The 16,002-nt window shown below is 39.6% G+C and overlaps 1 protein-coding gene across 1 annotated transcript; it reads left to right on the top strand.

Annotated features, from left to right (window-relative positions):
• The first annotated feature begins 3,028 nt into the window (after positions 1 to 3,028).
• Positions 3,029 to 8,835, top strand: LOC144640167 (flavin reductase (NADPH)-like). The gene is made up of 4 exons (XM_078499383.1): positions 3,029 to 3,177; positions 4,270 to 4,440; positions 6,070 to 6,272; positions 7,345 to 8,835. The coding sequence occupies exons 1-4, from the start codon at positions 3,029 to 3,031 to the stop codon at positions 7,494 to 7,496; spliced, it is 675 nt and encodes a 224-aa protein (XP_078355509.1). The 3' UTR covers positions 7,497 to 8,835.
• The last annotated feature ends 7,167 nt before the right edge of the window (positions 8,836 to 16,002 follow it).

The following is a 16,002-nucleotide window of genomic DNA, read 5'->3' on the forward strand; positions in this document are numbered from 1 at the left end:
ATGGCCGGTGTTCGAGGGGGAGGGAGAAGGGAATTTCGAGTGTGAAGCGCGATTGTTAATTAAAAGAGCTGTCCAGCATACATTTCACTGACTTTTAATTTTTGGTACTACATGTATATGCAAGTCTTAATAAAGAAAATGTTTGCAGCTCTTTTAGTTAACACTCATTGGGCACTTATTATAGTGAACAAGCCAAACATTTGCAACCAGCTTAAAGTTTAGTGCAAAAGCCTTGTCAAAGAGTTCTCATCACGAAGAAGCCTCAAGGCTTCATGTGTTTGGTCTAAACAATGAGGAAAAACATTTTGTTATGATGTGTCTGTCAGCTTTTAGACATAACTTCATTGATTTTTAATAAGGGGATCTACTATGACTACTTATTCAGTACAGACTATTAAAATAGAAATATACAGGCTTTTCCTAGTACACAAATCCATCTACTTGTCAATGAACAGTTGTATGCACCTCATCACAAACAACAGCAACAGTATTGTTTTGGTAAATTTCTTTGGAGTACCTTAAAGCACAGTAGATTCTCCCTTTCTAACTTTGCTCCGCTTTAAGCTTGTCCACAGAGATCAAAGACAAGCTTTCGTTTAGGGCTTGCTGAACTCATGTTCGAATGTACGCTTTGAAGCGCCATTCACCTCAGCCATTTACAAACCGGTAGCGTTCGATAATGAGAGTGCATGATTCAGTTCGACGCGAAAGCAAGGAAGCAAAGTGCGAGCAGTGCAGCTCGCCGATCGTTCCCACGTTCGATCGACATAGTTGCGTGGCCCGTGCAACGAAGATTCTCAAATCATGGAAAGTTTCAGAAGTCTTTCAACGATCGAAAAAAAATACATGTAACATTGTTTACTCGACAAGCAACGTGTATCGTGTTTTAGCTAGAAAAATTCACCATACCTTCAAAAAGGCTGCCGTGAAAATTTGGCGATGGGTATTTGTTTTCATTGCGCCTGGCTTTCAGTTGGCGATTTCGCACGCTTCGTTGAATTTTTTTCTGAAACGGTTCACAACAACGGTTCTCTCGGTTGCAAGGGCCAAGTAACTTCGTCGATCGAAGGAGAAAAATACTTCGTGTAAGAAGACATCAGAGTCTCTTGGCCGGTTCTCCTCGCTGATTGGCCACAAAAATATTTTTGTGGCCAATCAGGAAGAAGGAGTTCAAACGCTTCTGGAACTGGTTCGGTAAGACAAAGTGCCCAAGGGCTGTAACGCTCTTGTAAACTTTCGCCCGAAAATCCCGTCGTCCCGATAAGCTGCCAGTCGCCCCCACTAACTGCCCCTGGGTATCCGAGGATGCGGTTTCGCCTGCCGCGAGTCTTAAATAATTATCTCGAGATCTTTTTTTAAAATTTCTTGTAAATCTCGTCCGGAGATAGACTGATCAAGGCTTTTCTCCGTTCAAGTAGTTTGCGCTTGGTAAATCGCGGTTTTGGACTAAGGCTTGCTTATCGTAAATCGCAGACAAATTTGAAGATATAACTTGAGTTCGTACGCGTTCCTAGACATAGTTCTTCTTCGGCCACTCAGATGTAAAAAATGTGGATTTTCTTACTTCTCTGCGAGTTACTTAGTTAATTATCGCGAAGTCTTTTCAACAATTGCATTGCTTTCGGCGTTTAGACATTGTGAAATGAATAGGCCTCGAATAAAACCTCAAATTATCTTTTTCAAAATTCTGCCCAACGACAATCAACCTTTAAAAGCTTCGTTTGTTTACTTGTTGTCATCTGTGCACGTGCTCACGCTTTGGGTTGTCATGTCATCATCACCCAGTCATCGTTTACTTGCGTCATCATTGACCAATCACCGTACAGGCAATTTTTCACACCTCCCGATACCCACTTGCGGGCTTTCAACCTTGTCGGCATTGCACAACTCCCGATACCATTTGCGCGCTCACTTTGGTCAAATCGAGAATTTTCCTGGTATATACTATATATTTACCCCATCGTGTCTAAATAAAGGTTTTGATTGATTGATTGATTGATTGATTCATTGATTGATTGATAATTCGAACAAAGACCAAAAAAAAGTGTAAGAGAGAGTAATTGAGCGAGAAATTGCCGATGTACGTATACAATTTTCTGAAAATGTGCCATGCATACTCGGAATATGCTGCTTGAGTAATTTAACCTTGAAGAGTTTGTCCCACAATTTCAGATTTTGTTAAAGGAGAAGATCACTCCAGAATGGCCATTTATTTTCTTTACGCCAATAAAAAGTTTATACAAAGATATGTTATTTACCAACATTTCAGCCTCCAACTTGCGCTGTAACCCTACGAAATCTTTCCGAAAACTCGACAACTGAACGCCGCCGCGCGCCATCTTGGAGCTGGTAATGTATGCGTGACGTCGAAGAGCTCAGCCTGAAGTTTGGCGAGAAAATTTTAAATACTCGAAACTCCTTGTTTCTTCGTAGTGGCTTTTGTATCGCAAAATGCCTGTTTGTGCATCTCCATTTTGCTCAAACAGAGCTCCAAGAAATACAAAAAACAAGGAGTTTCGACTATTAAAATTTTCCCGCCAAACTTCAGGCTGAGCTCTTTGACGTCACGCATACATTACCAGCTCCAAGATGTCGGCGTTCAGTTGTCGAGTTTTGGGAAAGATTTCGTAGGGTTATAGCGCACGTTGGAGGCTGAAGTTTTAGTAAATAACATATCTTTGTATAAACATTTTATTGGCGTAAAGAAAATAAATGGCCATTCTGGAGTGAACTTCTCCTTTAAGCACTACAGTGAAATTAAGAAAAGTTAAAAGGTAATTTTTTCACGAGGTGGTCTATGGTCCGGGTCCACGGAGATGGCCCACCATGGGGTGGATCCATATTTTTACGCCTGGTTCGTCGTGTGGACTAGCACAGAGCAACATGGTAAGTAGTAAACAACAGAACAATCAAACAAACAAACAGGCAGACAGACAGAGAACCCAATTAGTCCCTTTGCTAAGGAGTGGGCCTGGGTAGGAGTTGATATAATTCAAACCCAGGCCTTTCGCATCATTACAAAAGCAAAATGGCGGCCGAAATTGCAGATTCGAGAGCGTTAAAACTGGTTGTATTTGGGGGCACCGGGGGAACGGGAAAAGAGGTAGTAACACAAGCACTAGAGCAAGGCTACCTTGTAACAGCCGTGGTGAGAACACCGGAGAAAGTCGAAAAACGGTACGTTTATAAGTACAAGTTTTACAGCAAAATTTACTGATCGTTCAGACTGCAAATATTGGACTGATTGCTGTACCACCTCCCCCCTCCCTTCTCATAAGCCCCTCTTTGAATGATCAACATTCCCCCCTATTAAGCCCCTCGGCCTCCTCCCCAAGATCATGACTAATAACATGTTATAATCCCTCACCCCCTCCAAAAAGAGGCTTAGAAGGTTAACATTGTTTTTCCGGTAGGTAGCCATAGGTAGCCCAAACTCTGCATATCAATTTTAGTTTACGTCTTATAGCAACTGATATTCCCCAGTTTTGGCTACATCACATGAAGTGTTTAGACCAATCATACGCTTACAAATCTTTGATGGATTATAAATCCCATGATGTGCCCCCTCCCCCCCCCCCCCAAAAAAAGATAAGCCCCCCTCTCCTAGTACATCATTCATAATATATTTGAAATGAAATTGATTAATGATGAGATTTTAAAGCTAAATTCAAAACCAGTAAGTGAAAAATAATTTTGATCAAACATGCTGCTATAGTTCATTGTGACATGTTTTTTTAATCTGGTTTTAACCCCACACCCCCCTCCTGTTTATTGGCCGATCCAAAACCCCTTATGCCAAGTAGTATAAACCCAGGGCTTATAAGCGGAATTTTATGTATCTCCAAGAAAGTCTAAAAAGGACTGACTTACATGGTTATGTACCTTGTGCCCATCTCAGTTGGATTATTTTGGCATTTGTATGTTCCTGAAGCTATATTTAGACAAGTTGCACTTTCTGGGGTTACCGGTAAATTGCTTCCACTTAAGGAACTGCACATGTAGCCAGTTTATGTTAGGTCATGATGGGTATTTCAACTTTATTTGGCTTAGGTTTTTATAAACACAACAATAACAAGATCAGAACTGGTATGCTTGAGGAACTTGTTAGAGTGTGTTACAAATGGTTGATTTCCACAGACCATCCATTGAAAATTAAAAATTGCTCTAAACACTACTCATTGCGCGAGCTTCGGATACCTGTGCTCTAAAAATAGAATTTGATAACAGTGGTTCAAATAAATTCTATCACACTTTTTTATTTTCTTTTAGGCATCCCAATTTAGAATTGGTTAAAGGTGATGCTTGTGATGTGGAGAGTTTCATTGCTGCTTTAAAGGGAAAAGATGCCGTAATTTCTTGTTTAGGAGTTGCCGCAAGTATTTTTAATCCTACCACGTTCTACTCTGAGTCTATGTTTGCTATACTGGAAGGAATGAAAAGGTAATTTTAAGCATACAATTTTATCAACATTTTTGTTCTGTGGGCCTGAATTGCAGAACCCATTCACATTAATACATTTTTAATTATCCACACTTGAAGATCTAAACAGTTTTTGTGAGTTCCTTGTGATCTGGACAATAGAGGTAATTGTCCTTGCATTTCTAATAATATCTTATATGACACAAGACTAAGAATAATAAGAAAATTGCTAAAGGCTATAGAGCACTTATTAGCAAGCATTTTTTTATGTGCTTGTTATGACTAGCCACAAGGGATATCTTGAATAAGATTTGTTTTTCCTCATTTATCTTTAAGCTGTTTCACTTGGCTCTGTTTTGGAAAAACTTGATGTCCAGAAAAGTAAAATGTCAGTAGCATTTCCTTTTGCCCCTGCATCATTAAAATCAGCAAGAGTTCTCTAACACCTTTGCATGCCACCAGATGAAGTTGTACTGTAACGATATTCCAAAAATTTGATCATTGATTTTAATGCCTTTTAATATGTACAGCATATGCAAAATTGTCAATGCTGCAAAATCTGCTACCCCAGCTAAAAATTCAGTCCCCTTGAATAGTTGGTAATTCAGTCCCCTTGGTAATGAATTGTTCAGGGTCTTAAAGTGGGGACTGGTGGGAGGGGGTGAGGGTGGTTTATGTTCCAGAGCCTCAGAACCCTTTAATGTTTTGCTATGGAGCCTAGGCCAACTTTTTTCTGCTTTTTGCTGCTTGCCTGGAACCTGTTTAAACAATAGAGTGTTTCTGTCAAGGAACTATTTTAACAATAGAGTGTTTCTGTCGAGGAACTATCGGCTGATAGTTGCCCCGCGGAAATTTGATGTTCTTAAAACAAATATTAGCCCGAGAAGCGAAGCTTCGAGGGCTAATATGCTAGTTTTAAGAACATCAAATTTCCAAGGGGCAACTATCAGACCGATAGTTCCGAGACAGAAACACTCTATTGTCTTTATTGTTCACCACTAAATTTTCTTCCGCGCGCACATACAAAAACAAGCATCGTGAATTATTTTTACTTTTCAGGATAAAAAACGCAATTGAAAGCCGAAATTTAACAAACGAAACAAAACTAGACGAGAAACCCACTAAATGCAGTGAATTTGGTTGGGTTTTTTTGTCTGCAGGCGGCTTGTTTACAAAAAACAGTCACGGGCGGGCACTATCGATCCGGGCATTTTTCACGGGAGGGCACTATGGGCTGATAGTGCCCTCCGGCGGACGGGCACTATCGCGTCACGTGTTCAATTTAAACCAATCAGAATCGGAGAAAAATTAGTGGTGAACTATAATGGCTGATAGCTACCCAACGGAAATTTGATGTTCTCAAAACAAATATTACCCCGAGAAGCAAAGCTTCCAGGGCTAATACATTATGCTACTTTTAAGAACATCGAATATCCATCAGACAGATAGTTCCCGGCAAATCAAAGAGAATTTAGTGGTGAACCATATATATATATTAATTTTTTTTTTTTGGGGGGGGGGGGGGACCACATCTCAGCATGCATGGAGCATGGCTATTTTGGGCCTGGAACCCTGGAGCTTTAAACCGCTTTTGGGGCCTTTGCTGTTAGTGCTGAACATTTAGTCTTGAATAAATAAACAAATTTACAGGTGTGGTGTAAAAAGACTTGTAACTATGACAGCATGGTGCACGCAGCCAGGCCCAAACAATTCATGGCTGGTGGATTGGATTATTAACCCGCTGTTTCTCAATGGTATGATTAAAGACATGGCTACCATGGAGAAGATGCTGCAGAGTACTGATCCTCAAGTGTTGAGCTACACCATAGTTAGACCTTGTGGATTAATCAATGGTAAGTCGATCGCACGCTTCAACTTATGGGTAAAATTCCAAAACAGTTCTAAGCGTCAGGCTTAATTTTTAATTAAAAATGCTTTTTATGAGGGGTGAAGGCTTAGTTTTGGTGGTGGTGGTCATTTGTTGAAAGCAACGATGACAACGGTGATAGGTGGCCCATAAAAAGATATCACTTGGTCAAACTCTCTAAACATATTAGGACATGGAACAGCAAATGAGTTCAATGAACATTCACAGTGGTTAAACACAATTATGTATCAGTCTAATAATATATTAAATAAATTGAGCCAAGCCTAAAAGCTGAGCTCCCTGGTTATTTACTTCGCCCTTTTCGAAAATCCGAATTTACTGACCGATAACAGCCCGCGATCCAATGTAAACCATTACTTGGTCAGAGGTAAATTTAAAAAAAAAACATTCGACCTCGATGAGTTCTACATGTGAGCCCACGATATGGTCATTTGATGCTGGTCAGCGGATACCTTGTTTTGACAGCTGTCAATTGACCATGACATGGATGTCCAATAACAAAGATGTAAGCTGACGTTAGCCATAACCTTAAACCTATTTCTGGAGTATGGCCACCATGTTGGGGCGACGTCGTCGTCGCTTGAGCGCACGCGCCCGCGAACCATGCCGCTAGCCATGATGACCATGAAAAACCAAAAGCATGGATCTGTTAATTTTCTGTGGGTATGGGGCTCTGCTCTACGGCCCTTCGGGCCGTTGGGAGCTCCGCTAAAATTCAAAACAAGCTCCATGTTTAAAAATCTGTATGGAGTGAGGCGGAGTTATGGCTCAAACGGTTCCAACACTCCAATCCATCATCGCGGAGGGAACATTTTGGAACTGTTTCATTACCTACCCTTTTGGACTGATGTTGAAAGATGTTGAGCAAAAGTTTGCTTCTAAGTCGAATCCCCTCGTACAACATGTTCCAAAATTTGAAACAACGCGTGGAATAGTTAACTTGTTGCAATTGCCAAACGAGGCCGAACATTGCTTATCGAGTGTCGGGTCAAATTACTGGGACTTATATTCACCAGGGGACCGACTCTTCTTTGTAGGTGAACGGACAGGAAACTATAAAGTCGAGGAAGGACAATGTAACACTGGTACCAAGTTTATGATGACACGCGCGGATGTTGCAGAGTTCATGCTAAAGGTTTTGGATAGTGACGTGTACGATCGGAGAGGATTTGCAATAGGTGGATTATAAGATATCCCTGTCCCTCTGTGAGAGTATCTGCCTTCCGTTTCTAAGGCGAAGAGTACACATATACAAACATGACAAACATGCCTAGGCAACCCACTTGATCCACAAGAAAAATTAAAATAAACACGGTGTAAACATTGTTGATACTGTTAGCTCAGACAAAGTGAAACTATTTGATACCATCCACTCCCCCATAAAAAGCCTGGGGCTAAAATAAAATAGTAAATAAACTATTTGTAAACAGCCCCCCCCCCCCCCCCCCCTTGAAAAATCCTGGATTCGCCTCTGCATGAACTTTTTTGAAGTGCCAAAAATGTATAAATAGTAAGATAAAAAAAAAGTTGTAAAATAGAAAAAGAATTGATTCAAGCATGAGATACATGATAACAAAATGGGCTATATATAAAGATAAAATTAAAAATTTCGACAAGCGTGCGTTGCATTTGCATGTTTCGTTTATCATGTCCATAACACTTACCTTACGTATAGCCTTTTTTAAAGGGCTGTATGTTCGGGTTTTCGGCGTTGTTCACTGTGTTTATCGTATGTAACATAATTTAAACTAGGAATGGGAAAATCGTCGCTGTATAAGTGGTAATTCTTAGGTTGCTTATATGGTTAGGTGCTAATGAGTTACTAACCTTAAACATTAACATAAATATGTAGTGAAGATGAAGTGTTCAACTTGACACGAGCATGGGACAAAGAAAAATTCTGAGTCCCCGGCGGGAATCGAACCCATGGCCTCCCAGATACCGGTTGGGCGCTCTAACCAACTGAGCTACGAGAGACTCATTTACTAGGGCCATTTACTAGGTTGATAAGTGACACGCGTCTTGTATACTGCTAGGATCAGAAAAGTCGAAATCATCAAGTTTGTAGTAAATAATAGTAAATCATCAAGTTCAGTTGTGATAAATAATAATAAAGATGGTAAATTTTAAGCTCGCTCGGTAATAAATAATGAAGATGAAGTGTGTCTGTGTATGTCTTGTAAACGTCTTTTCGCTAACCTTGGTCGTCCTGTCGTGCCATGCTATTCCACAGCACGGTACCAATTATTTAAAGAAAAGCTTCTGTTAAAAAGAGGAGCTGAGTTGTAGAACAGCCTATCCCATGTTCTACGATCTGTGGTGACTTTACAAGATTTTAAAAGTAAACTGCGTCACCGCAACTTCGAATGAGTTCTGTACACGGCATCCTTGAAAAGCAGCTTAGTGTGTAATTAGATGTAATTCTGTAATTATTAGTTAGTTTAGTTAGGTAGATTGATTTTCATGCTATTTATTTTTATACTGTATGCTGAACGATTTTAAACCGTGTTTAAATAAAAAATATCTCAACTTAATCATTTTTTTATACTTTACTTTCTCCTTATTGGAAACTGCGCGCAGAGAGCCCTCTCTTGTACCCTTTCTATTCCTAGTATATATGGAAATACGTGAGATCAGGGAAAATTGCTGATTTGTTTAGTGTGAGCTTAGCCGTTTCACAAATTATTCCACTATACAGGTATTTCTTACAACATGTCTACAAGAAATCAGGGAGAATTGCTGATTTGTATAGTGTGAGTTTAGCGTTTTCACAAATTATTCCACCATACAGGTATTTCTTACAACATGCCTACAAGAGACACCATCTGTACTTATGTCAAAGATCTTCGGGATATATAAGAGTACGTGTAAACAGCACCCGAAGACCTCGCGACTCTTACCGAGATTATACGAACACCTGCGATAGACTTCAGTGTTACTTAGCAGCGTGCAACGTTTGTCGAAATTAAAATCGTGGCATCAGTCCATTCACCGATTTTGGCCAAGTAAAAACCCAAGTGTGTAGAGGGGGCATCGGCTAATGTTGGTTGGAAGTCGTAATTGAGGAAATAATGAAAGTTAATACTATTTAACAATTAGAATATGAGCTCGAAAATTCTATGAGTTAATAAGTGATGAGACCGCGGGCTTTCAAAACGCCATTATTTCGGATCTTCCCATAAACCTTTTTCGCTTGTCAAATTCTACGGAATACAGAGCACTTTACGGGAGATAATGTAAAGGATATTTCGGAAGAAAATTCTGTCTCGCTGGCTTTTCCTCGCCTTATCACCACGCAACAAATTTTCTCTTGGGACTCCCCTCCCCTTCCCCTAGGCCCTAGAGCCTATGCAGCCGGGGGAAGGGAGGTCGTGCGCTTACGTCAGAACCAAAATTTTTCAGTTTGATGGGTTTTTACCAATATTTCTTAGGTATAGGGCTCCGCTCGCTCGCGCCGAATCCGCCCGCGCGAGCAACGCTTAACTGCTACAATCCATATCATAATTTGTTAGAACAGTTGAGCCGAAGTTCAACTTCAGCTGTTCAATCATGCATGCCCTCTACCTGTCCAGGGCCGTAACCAGACCTTTGGCACAGACGAGGCAAGATCTTGTTAGGAGGTTCTGGGGGCATGGCCTCCAAGAAATATAGAGGACTAGAAGCTCTGATACTCTTTTTTAACACTTTTTATAAGGTATTTCTTAAAAAAAAATCAATCTTGTTCAACTAGTGATTATTTTCTTCCCAGCTAAACATATTTTGTTTGAAAATTTGGGTTAAAATCAAGACGAGGCAAGTGCCTCGTCAGCCTCTTGCTAGTTACGGCCCTGACCTGTCTCAATGTTGCCATAGAAATATTTTTTATCGCGGTAGCAACCAACTACTGATGCCATTTTGACTTTTTTCAACATTGAGATGGAAGTGGGAGTACTGTATCTATAATAAGGACGCGGATTGCAACATAAAAAAACCCCGCAGACGTGCCGTGAGAGCTAAAGACACATTCAATTGTCACTGAGCTAAGCTCATGTCTAAAGTTACTAGCTTTAGTCCAAAGGTTGGAGCCTAAAATATCGTAACAAACATGTGTCTATAATCTTCAATTGTGTTTTTTATTATCGAGTTCAGTATTATTCTTGCGACATTTTTGCTGAGACCGGGCTGAGACGAGAGAGAATTTTACATGACTTAGCAAATATTATAGACCCTATGCAAAAATGGTTGTCATTCATTTCTGTTGTCTGGTCAAGTTTCTTAAAACGCTGATAGTGGCGCTTTAATATATATGAAATATTATGCTATTCTGAGAAGTTTCAGTGTTTTGGGTTAAATGGCTGCAAAGTTATGACTCATTCAAATTTAAGAGATTTGTATGGAAAAAGTCACTCTGGCCTGCTTAGCCTCGTTTTCATGTTTTTGGCAATATAAATGCCCCTCTAACTTCCCAGTAGATGAAAGTATAGCCTTTAAACTTCATACACTGATTTACCTTGACTTTATCTTTGAGCTAGAGTAATTTAATTTTGTTGAGAAATGATTTTTCTGGGAGCTGAAAATTAACAGCCGCCATATTTGCATTGGGTCTATACCGACTTTAATTGGGATTGAGAACTTGTTACAAAAAGAAGAGAACCAGCTAAAAAAGAAGTAAGAGCAATTTTCTGCAGACGTGAGTCGTCGCACGAAGATTAACCTTGTCGGAATCAAGAACGTGTTAAAAAGAACAGCTTTACGTAATAATCAGTTTAGCTTTGCTTCAGTCATTTATGACATTGCCGATACTGTGATACTTTTTTAGAAGTTTATTTTTCAAGCGATTATAAATTGTATATTTTTAACATGGCCTTTTTATATATAGACCCAGTTGCTTTTTATAGAAAATTTTAAGAAGACAAAAAAGGGCCGATATAACTATATCTTATTCTACTTCCGTATTTCCTGACGACACTGTTTCTTCCCCCTATTCGCGTAGATCTTTTTTAAGTTGTTTTAACTTAAGCTTTTGTGTGGGTGACATCGCGCAACCCGTGCAACAGCGGTCGTGTTTAATTTTGGGGCTTACGAATTAGTGTAAATCCATTATCCTGCCAAATGAACTTAAGCTGCACAATCTTGGCTTCTTAACGAAGGATTTATATCGTATCCTGTTAGGCTTATTCGGATATTTTCGGGACGTGACTTGAGTATGCCCCTCTATCTTAAGCTGCACTAGAAGTTTCTTTACAATATACCGGGCCTTGAAGGCAATCTCGTTATAACTTCCTGAGGGCTGTGAAGATCGAAAAATAAAAATAGCCAACACCACTTGGTGACACCTTATGCATTGCTTGTACTAAAGTAATTATTAAAAAAAACAACCAGTGGAGTTTTCTAGCGTTTTCATAGCCTATCTATAACTGTCGTTTTAGATGCGTAGAATTCGTCGATCAAGATTTGCGTGGTTGTAGAAAAGCGAAAAAGGTAGGAATTGTTTGGCGCTTCTCGGCTTTGGCCCTTGGAGAGAAGGCATGGACCGCGTTTTGTATTCGAGAGATTATCCCCCAAAATGTATCTATTTCTGCAACTTTGGCAGGATCGCATCTAGTTATACAGATAAACGTGCTTCAAAGAAAAACAGATTATCCAAAGAGCCAGACAGGTCACGCCCTAATCCCATTCCGTGTCGTGAATTCTAACTAACATCGTCCGTACGCTCACAAGTGTTCCGTCTTGTAGACCTCTTGATCTCAGCCTGTATTTAAGTAACCACACTAAATAATATTTCCTAGCAAAGCAGAATAATCCGCCACTAAGCATTTTTAGCGCCTTTTTCCGTACTCTTGACTCTTAACCCTGGAAAAGGTTTCCTGAAAGTTTTTGTCCTCTTTGTTGTGTTTTCTTTTTTTTTCTTAATCTTCACGCAAAGTAATTTGCGGTCTATTGTGAGACCACCCACCGAGTTCTGTAGAAAACTTTAGATCGAATCTAATTTGAGATCATGCCCTCCCTCCCTACTTTTTCCTACTTTTTCCCTCTCTCATCTTTGCAAGGGAAAAAACGCCTGATCGCAGGTTAGATCGAATCGTTCAGTGTAGACTAATTGTCTTCTAGTACGAGTGTTATCATTGCGCAATATTACGCTGACGAGATGGCTTTGATGTATTTTAAGTGGTCGGTTTGAGACACCTCTTTGTCCGGTGTCTTAACTCAGTTCTTGCCACCACAATCCTTCACTCCACTCCACAAAAATTACGGAAAGCCAGTTTTACCTGAAGGAAAAGACCGGTATAATTTTGTCACGTAAAGATGGAAAACTCTTCAGCTTTGATGCTGACCTGAGCAGCCCGCTGTAATACCCTGCAGAAATGTTGATCGCCTGTGTTAACACTGGAGCTTAGAAATCTTTCGCTGTGTTGATAAATAGTAAAAGAGTACTAAAAACTAGGAAACATGCGCCAATTCAATAGCGCGGATGGCCTTAGCTTTAACTTCATAGTTAATCCAGTTTTGCACACATCTATCGGTAGCCTGCGTTGCAGACGAACAAAAACCGGGGTTTTGTTCGTCTCAGCAACGCAGGCTAATCTATCGGCTAACCGAGAAAGTGTTTTATTTGTCCTTTGTTGTAACGAAGTTCTGGTCGTAGTACAGAAACTGATAATTTACAATTAGGAATCCAATCCAAGAACTGCTCGATTATTTGATCTCTTCTTATGAACTGCTGTGATCAGTTATTGTAGTTTTGTTTGAAAATATCTCTCGTGAATTCCATAGTTCGCGCTTTGCAGATCTTATGTCCATCAGGGACACTGATTTGAATCGCTGTAAATTAAGAACAAAGTTGGAAGGGTTCCGAGTTAGCATGCCGAATCTGTAACCTCTAAAAATAAGTTGACGAGAATGTACATTTGTATTGATTATCCTGGTGTATGTAGGTCAGAACGAGAGACAACCGTTGTCACAGATTTTAACCAAAATTAGACAAATATTGGGCAAAAGAGGTTAGAAATACTTTGCCAAAAGGCCGCTAAATCTACCCATGCAATTGCAAGACCTTTATCGCACTGACACAACGATCAAGTTCCTTTTGTGGTCAACCACAACTTTGGACTACAGTAAAAACCCGCGTGTAAGAACCTAGAAATTAAGAACCTCCTGGCAGAAATTTGCTTCCTTAATACCCCAAAAGGTTCTTATATGTGGGGTTAAACTATTTTATTTATAATACAATAACTGTATTTTATCAAAAAGGATGTCTTTAGAGATCAAGAATTGCACAGGGAAGCTAAAAAATGCCAGTAAGTACCCCAAAATATAAGAACCTGTTTTGCCAAACTCTAAAAAAGCAGGTTCTTACACGCGGGTTTTTACTGTATCCCAAATCTCGTTTCAAAAACTTCTTTTTCCGGCAGTTGATACGTTAGCTGTGTCCGTCCGGCTGCGTATGTGAACAGACAGACCTCCTTTACTTAACGGACACATGGTGACAAACTTTTCTTGTGTGGTTAAAACTGTAGAACACGTCACAAGAAACTTCGTTAAATTTTCTTTGCTTAGTGGAAATAAGGCAATTTTAGTCTTAACCATCATATTCACTGTATTACTGTATAATAAACTTGAAGTTTCGTAACTGTAAGATTATCAGTCGAGTGTTCGTTGTGGTTGCTAAAATGACTGATAATCGGTTGATAAAAATGACTGAAAATTGATGACCAACTGAAGCCTCGAGTTGACGCAGTGGCCATGTGGCTCGAGTCAGACGAGACATGTTCGCTGTTGGTTCGCACTTAGCTGCTTAGTGTTCTGATGCATTTCCTCCATGTTTTCCAGCTATACTGTGGACACAAAACAAGAGTTCAAATAAACCTACAATACATTTAAGTACTAAAAGCCAAAAATACTTTAAAAAGGATAAGCCCACAATACTTTGAAAATGCTTTTAAAAATACCCCTACGTAATATTTACGATATAATCTATTCGCTACAGAGCTCAAAGCAATTACTTTTATTAGTAAAATAGTCCGATAGATTCAATTTTCCGAATTTGTTTTTAAAAATAGCTAGATATCGGAGTTTTGTTCGTCTCAGTGCAACGCCGAGGCTAGAGTAGGCGAAACTGTCAGATCTTTACTTTGTAGTAGCGTGGGCTTACTATCGCGGAAGGGGGGGGGGGGGGGGGGGGGAGGGGGTGAGATTATTGGAAGGAATTTTGCGATTCAAAAAGTGCTTCCGTTTAACGATACTGTTGAAAAGGGAAGATGCCTGTGAAACATTTTAGGTGCTTTCAGGAATACCGCATAGTAAATCTCTCTAAGCATAACACTCAAAACAAAACAAGTTCTACAGTCTTTAATGAGCACATAGTTAGTAGATGCACTCTTGGTAGAGGCCATAGGGGACTAACTATTATGAACATTACAGTAAAATGCCGAACAAACTCTAAACAATTAAACGATTTGAGGCACTGAACAAATCCTAGAGTCCTTTAATGATGATCAAAAAAATAAAAATTGCAAAAAGTTATAAAAAGGGGGCTCATATAATCGGAAGAAGGTTTATCTTTCTTTAGGAGCAAACCTGTGTTGTTATATTTGGGGGGCTATATTTTCGGGAAGGCATATCCCAGTAGGAATGTTAAATTAGGCTTTACCCTTAACAGACATGTAAGTGGGGTCGTTTTTTCCGAAATCACCAGGTGCTTCATAGCTATAGTTGTATGGTAGTTTTAGCGCCAACGAATTGGTACAATTTAGACAATTTAGAAATTAAATACTTTTATTAACGAGTTTTGTGGCCAATTTGGTCAATTTGCAGCGTTTGTATGTTCGTGATCGATATTTCCACCGGCAGAGGGCGAGTTTATTTGCGGAAGACCGTGGCTGCTAAAAATAACACTTTGCTGTTTTTCTTTTTGCGACCAGCGGAAAGAAGTAATCCCTCCGTAACATAACATATGTCAAAAGCTTGTACACAAATACATGACATTGGCAGCCTGAAATTTTATGTATATTTTGACGGCCACAAAGTATTTCCGGGTTCTAATTGCGGTGCAGGATGACTTAACTACGCCGAGGGCAGGAAATAAGGGATTAATGCCTGCGGTTAGATTGTAGAAAGTAGACGCAACGAGAGGAATGCAAATAAATTAAAACATGACGTAACTGTATAAACAGGATTCGTAGTATTGCTTGTTGGTCTGCCTGCACAGTTTTATCTTCTTGTCTCGGACTCAAACACGTTCAATTTGCTAGCAGAACCTTTCTGTAGGAACGTTAAAAGAAGCTTCGCTCGCAGGGTGAATACTCATAAAAACTGTTGGATTTTGAGGTACCGCATACGTAAATTATTGCTGACAGTTGTGCGTGGGCTTCCTGTGGTTTGTAAAGATTGAAGCAGCTAGAAGCTGCTGTAGTTGAATTTTTCTTCTCCTTCTTTTTATTAACAGGTAATTTCCTGAAAAGAAAAAAACTAAGTCCCATCCGTTAGTGTATCTACGTAAATCGATTCTGTTAATTCCAAAGTTCCTTAGAGTAGAATATGTTGAATTTTAAGTAGATAGGAAATTAGGAGGTCATCAGGGGAAAGAACAATATTTAACAACACAGAGATAAGCCCACTTGTTTGATCATCGCTATTTAAGTGAACTTCGCTGTTATTACAGTCATATTTTATTATGTTTATAAACTAGGAAAAATAGACGTCAATTAACACATAAA

This window comes from Oculina patagonica, unplaced genomic scaffold (assembly GCF_052425735.1).
Source record: "Oculina patagonica isolate OP01 unplaced genomic scaffold, crgOcupat unplaced2, whole genome shotgun sequence".
Classification (NCBI taxonomy): Eukaryota; Metazoa; Cnidaria; class Anthozoa; order Scleractinia; family Oculinidae; genus Oculina; species Oculina patagonica.